Source organism: Solanum tuberosum, unplaced genomic scaffold (genome assembly GCF_000226075.1).
Source record: "Solanum tuberosum cultivar DM 1-3 516 R44 unplaced genomic scaffold, SolTub_3.0 scf00074, whole genome shotgun sequence".
NCBI lineage: Eukaryota > Viridiplantae > Streptophyta > Magnoliopsida > Solanales > Solanaceae > Solanum > Solanum tuberosum.
The window spans coordinates 1,662,448-1,668,237 of record NW_006238998.1 but is presented as its reverse complement, the minus strand read 5'-3'; the positions used below and the strand labels follow the sequence as shown (position 1 = coordinate 1,668,237).

Here is a 5,790-nt window from a genome sequence, read left to right as displayed (position 1 = left end):
CCCTTTGGCCAGGATTTCTGACAACTTAAATTTGCTCCACCTTATTCTTATAATTTGCAAAAAGTTAAAACTCCATCTCCAAATCTCCCCCACTAAATCTATGTCTCTACACATTGTAACACTATGATAAAATTTCTCAAACAAAAGTTTTCGTTATCATCAAATAGGTTGTGACTAGAACTGAACACGCCAAGACAGACACTCATTTTTAACCTCATCTCATCTTATGTATTAGGTCAATTAACTGAACCACATTAAATATTTGTGTCTCTTTTGACATATAAAAGAGATTCATACAAGTAATAACCTAATGTTTGTGTCTCACAAATTCTCCCTATAAACAAAACTCTTAAAGCTCTTAGGACTACATTGCGGATGATGCTATGTTAGAATAAATGAGCATCTATTTATATAGTCATAAACCTTTCCTACAAGACAAAATATAGCAAAATATGAAAACTTTATATTTTTATTTTGAAAAAAAGAAAAACTTAATTATGCGAAGAAAAATTAGGGGAAACACCGCGCCCAACATTAAGAACATGAAAATGGCTTGATATATCCCTCAACTTTTTACTTTAGAGCTAAGATGCTCATTATAAAAGTGAATCACCTATACCCCTACAAAAGTGACTCACCTATACCCCGATTGTTATAAAAGTGTCTTACATTTACCTTTTTCATCTAACAGAAGAGAAAAAATGAATTTCAATTTTTTTGACGTTTTATTTTTAAAAACAAAACATGTAGGGGTATATATGATCTTTCTAGTAAATTTCAAGGCGATATTTGATTCTTCTCACACACAATTTTTTTTTACTTCCTTGATTCAAAGACAAATTTGAGTTTTCAATATCTTCCTTGTAGATATATCTGGTTATCATAATCTGAGTTTCTTATTCTTCTTTTTTTCATTCTTTGGTGTGAAAATAGGAGAAATACAAATAAAAAGTGTGAGTGAAAAAAGAGAATAAAATAAAAAATAATAATTTAAAACTATTTTTGTTGAGGCTATATTTTATTTTATTATTTGTGTAAATAAAAAATATTAGGGAATGGATGATAAATTTTACAAGAAAATGAGTGAAAATAAATTTGACCATCAATATAATAAACCAAAATTAGTCGTTGAATCAAAGAAGTAAAAAATTTCACGTGTGAGAAGGATCATATATAACCCTTTTTATATGGATTGTTTATTTAAATAAATGATCAAAAAAATAAATTTAAAATTATTTTTGCACTCCTGTTGGACAAAAGGGGTAAATCATGGGCATTTATGTTACAATAAGGGTATATATGAATTAGTTTTTTAACGAGGAATATATCAACTTAAGTCGCAAAATTGTGGGTGGGAGGGGTAAGTAAGACCCCTAGATTCTTTTAATAGTTTGCTCAAACTAGTTCTAAATTGACATTCTATATTAAACTAATCCACTAATCATCATTGCTTTCATTATCATGTGATAAAAGAACCACATATTTCTATGACAAATCTGATTAATTTTCTAATGATCTAATACAATTTATATAAGTAATTAACTTTTGTTGTATTTCATTTTACTTCCTTTCGCAATTATTTTCCCAAAAAAAGGTTTAATTATAAGGATTAAACTCATTTAGGTAAGTAAATAACAACTATATCAATAAATCTGATTCCAAATAAAATTTGGAATAAAAGTTATTATGTTTCCAAATGAAATATTTGAAATATGGTAGGTCATCTCTATGTATATTTAATATTGTCATTAAATCTGATTCCAACACAAATTAGGAATGCAACTAATTACTTTCTCAATGAACAAGGAAATATGGTAGTCCATATCTATATATATATTTCATATTGTCAATATATTTGTTTTCCAAAATAATTTAGGAATGAAATTTATTATTTTTCCAAAATAAATTAGGAATGCCATTTATTATTTTTCCAAAGGAACTATGATATATGGTAGATCATCTTTATATATAGTTCAATGTCAATCAAACTTATTATACACTGTTTCTACTGATTGTGTTCCTTACAAGAACTCAAAAAAAATCTCAACGTTGTTTTTATTTAATTTGTTCTTTAAATTAGTGTTATTGAACAATGAGTAACTCACAAACTCATTCTTGATCTGGTGGTGGTATAACTAACATGAGTGATGATGATTCAATAGATATGCTCTTAAGGGAAATTCATGTAGTAGACAATCTACAAAGTCTATTCTCGCAAAATTGGAGATATCCTCCAAATTATTCAAAGTCAACAATTGACCCCTTTCCAGTGACAAGGGGAAGGACTTTGCATCATCGTGACGATGAAAAAGTTATAATGAGGTATGTCAAAATAAGAACTCATCATGATGTTGCGTCTAAACATGATGACTTGAATGACTTGAATGACAAGTGATTTAGAAGTAGACAAATCCTTAGCAAATTAGGTATTGGAGCTGTTGATAACATCCAAAGTTCAGATGCTAAGTGTTGTTGAATTGACAACAGGAATTTAGCCTGAAAAGAAAAAAAGTGGGGTAGAAGTTAAGTTTCTATTGAATTGAGTAAGATCCTTTTGAATAGAAGATGCCCATGAAAAAGATTTTTTAGAGGAAGATCATCAGATGTTGGTCAAGAGAAGGCCAATGAAGACGCTCCAGAAAAATAATCCCCAGTACACAAATGTTTGTGTTTGCAACAGTTGACCTCCATCCTCATTTACATGAACTTAGGCTGGTGTCATTGAAGAATATGTCTGTATTCAGCGAGACAAAGGTTTTGGTTTTGTAAGATACAATAGCCATGTTGAAGCAGCTCGAGCTATTCAGTTGGGAAATGCTCAATTTTTTTTTGGTAAATCTAATAAGTGCTTGTGGCGAAGCAACCCTACTCCACTAGGAAACATCTCCAACCCTCTACCACCTCCTATTATCGGATAACTCCCCAGTATTTCAGCCAAGGATCTTGCAAACGTACTAGAGGCAGCTTGCTTTGTCTAAGAAGGACAATTCTCGTATGTTGCAAGATCCATGGTTGAACTACTGAAGAGTTGTCCGACAACATGAGGTGGTAGAGAGTTGGAGCTGCTTCATCCTAGAGTAGGGTTTCTTCCCCACGAGCACTTAACAAGTTTACCAAAAAGGATTCAGGCATTTCCCAACTGAATAGCTCGAGCGGCTTCAACATGACTATTGTATCTTACAAAACCAAAATCTTTGTCTCGCTGAATACATATATATTCTTCAATGACACCAGCCCCAAGTTCATGAAAATGATGATGGAGGTCAACTGTTGTACACACACAAACAATTGTGTACTGGGGATTATTTTCTGGAGCGTATCCATTGGCCTTCTCTTGACCATCATCTGATGTTCCAGTTGTCAATTCAACAACACTTCTAGCATCTGAACTCTGGATGTCATCACTGACTCAAGCACCTAATTTTGCTAAGGATTTGTCTTATTCAAAGACACTTGCCATTCATGTCATTCAAGTCGTCATGTTTATACTCAACAACATGATGATTTTGATATACCTCATTATAACTTTCTCATCCTGACGACGATGAAAATCATAAAAAGATCTCATTAAGTTTTTAAATACTTTTTTAATTATATTTAAAAACAAAAAAAGTCAAAATACATTATTTTTTATAAAATAGAACAACTAAATAATTATGAACAAACTAAGTCACATGTTTGTTATTCTGGAGGGAACCAAGTGGAAAACATATAGGAAATAAAAACAATTACAAGTAATTAGGAGAATCAAGAAAGCTTAAAAGTAACAGTAGTTTTAATAATTGAGACTCCCCAACTTTTTCCTGTATTAACCATTAGCAATGAATAGAAAAGTAGTAATTGAAACACTAAAACTTTTCTGAATAAAGAATATGAAAAATTAAGAAGCAATATATGAAAAATGCATGATAACATTTATCGATCTATCTATCAACTTCTATATCTATCTATCTATATATTAATCAATCTATCTATCAGTCAATGTAACACCCCATATTCAAAAGAGGGAAGCCTATCAAAAATTTCAGAACTTACAAGTGCCATCCACTCAGGCCAGCCACGGCCCGTGGGTTGAACCACGGACCAGAGGTGGATCCGTGGAAAGGCCACCAATAAGTTGTTCAGGCCATGGACTACGACTAGACCTACAGACCGTTGGTGGGTCCATGGTCCATGGTCCAGGAACTGTAGGTTAGGCCAAAACTCTCTGACCACCAACGACGAGTGTGCAGGACGGACCGTTGGTCAGTCCAGGGTCCGTCGGTGGTGAGTCGTGGGTCAGGGTTCAACAGTTAAGTCCAGAGGAAGTGGGGTCTTTTCCTAATTAATTAGTTCCTATACTACATCATTTTACCCTTCACTAAGATCCCTATATATGTATTTTCAACCCCTCAAATTAGCCTATTCACTTCATTCTTCAAAATTCATAAAAGAAGAACTCTCCAAAATATTTCTCTCTCTAGAAACTTGAAGAAGAAGAAGAAGGATTCAACCTAGGGTTTTAAGTCAAGGTCTCAATTACTCCATTAAAGGCTAGCAGTTGGACACAAGGTATGATAGTTTTCATCCATGGATTCCTTCCATTCATGGAGTTCCCAAATTCCTGTTTCTGAAGGTAGAATTCCCCAATTGAGTTAGGGTTTTCTTCAATTATCATAGGTTCATTTCATTATTGATTTAAATGATTGAAATATGATTTATTATGCATAAATTGATGAAATTCTATGATTTTATGAAGATTTTCCCATGAACCCATGCAATCCCCATGTTTTTAAGACATGAATCATATGATGTGGGATTTTGATCTTAAAGGAAGAGTTTTATGAAATTAAGCATGTATTGCAAGCTTTGCATGAATTTATGATGAAATCCATATTTAACACATGTTTTCTGAGTATTGATGATTGAAAGTGGATTTTTAACCTCAAGAGGTAAATTATGGACTTATGCATTTTCTTATGGAATCTATGCAAATGTTTTAAGGATGATTTGAGAGTAAAGTGTCTAGCCGGAACGGATGGTTGCTTCAGTTGTGGTAAGAGTGGTCATAAAATGAGGGATTACCCAATGCTTACGGCTAAATAAAGAGAGGGCAAGCAAGCTCCTCCTAGTGGTTCGGGTTCCAATGTTCCTAAGCAAAATAGGTTCTATGCACTTTAGACTCGTGGTGAACAAGAGGCTTTTCCGAATGTGGTCACTGATATGTTAAAAGTTTTCCACCTCGATGTTTTTGCATTACTTGATTTCGGTGCTACCTTGTCTTTTGTGATGCCATATGTGGCTATGAGGTTTGATGTTCTTCCATATGTGTTATTAGAACCTTTGTAACATCTTGTACCCGAAAGAGGAAGGCTTAACAAAATTTCAGGGCTTTCACGTGTCACCCATGTAGGCAAACCACACCCCGTGGTTGGACCCATGCCACGTGGGTGAGCCCCGTAGGTGGGCACCCTGGACACCGTTTTGAGGTAGTGAACCATAGCAAGGACCACGCCCCGTGGGTGGGTCCACGGTCCGTGGATGGGGCAGTCGTGGATTGGCCAAAACTCTCTGACCATGATCAACGATTGACCAGGATGGACCGTTGGTCCATCCACGATCCGTAGGTCATGGTCTCGTGGGTCATGTAAGGGAAATTATTTTAGGGACTTAAGGATCTTTTCTGGTTTTAATTAAATTGAAGTGGTATCATTTTGCCTAGACCTAGACCACCTATATAAGTACTTTTAACCCCCAAAAGCCCCCAATTAAGTCATTCTCTCAAAATCCAAAAAGAATTCCCAAAACTTC

The 5,790-nt window shown here is 34.2% G+C and overlaps 1 protein-coding gene and 1 pseudogene across 1 annotated transcript; one reads left to right on the top strand and one right to left on the bottom strand.

The window, feature by feature from the left end:
• Positions 1-2,140: 2,140 nt before the first annotated feature.
• LOC107060299 (oligouridylate-binding protein 1-like) lies at positions 2,141-2,978 on the top strand (annotated as a pseudogene).
• A 146-nt stretch (positions 2,979-3,124) lies between these two features.
• Positions 3,125-4,168, bottom strand: LOC107060298 (oligouridylate-binding protein 1-like). Its single transcript, XM_015308017.1, has 2 exons — positions 4,085-4,168; positions 3,125-3,391 (listed from the first exon to the last, which is right to left on the bottom strand). Exons 1-2 carry the CDS (start codon positions 4,166-4,168, stop codon positions 3,125-3,127), a joined length of 351 nt encoding a protein of 116 aa, XP_015163503.1.
• Between the last annotated feature and the right edge of the window lie 1,622 nt (positions 4,169-5,790).

Coding starts and splice junctions, on each gene's coding strand:
- LOC107060298 (XM_015308017.1), bottom strand. CDS start 4,168: ATGGACCCACCAACGGTCTGTAGGTCTAGTCGTAGTCCATGGCCTGAA. Junction 3,392..4,084: donor TTTCCACGGATCCACCTCTG/GTCCGTGGTTCA, acceptor GATGACATCCAG/AGTTCAGATGCTAGAAGTGT.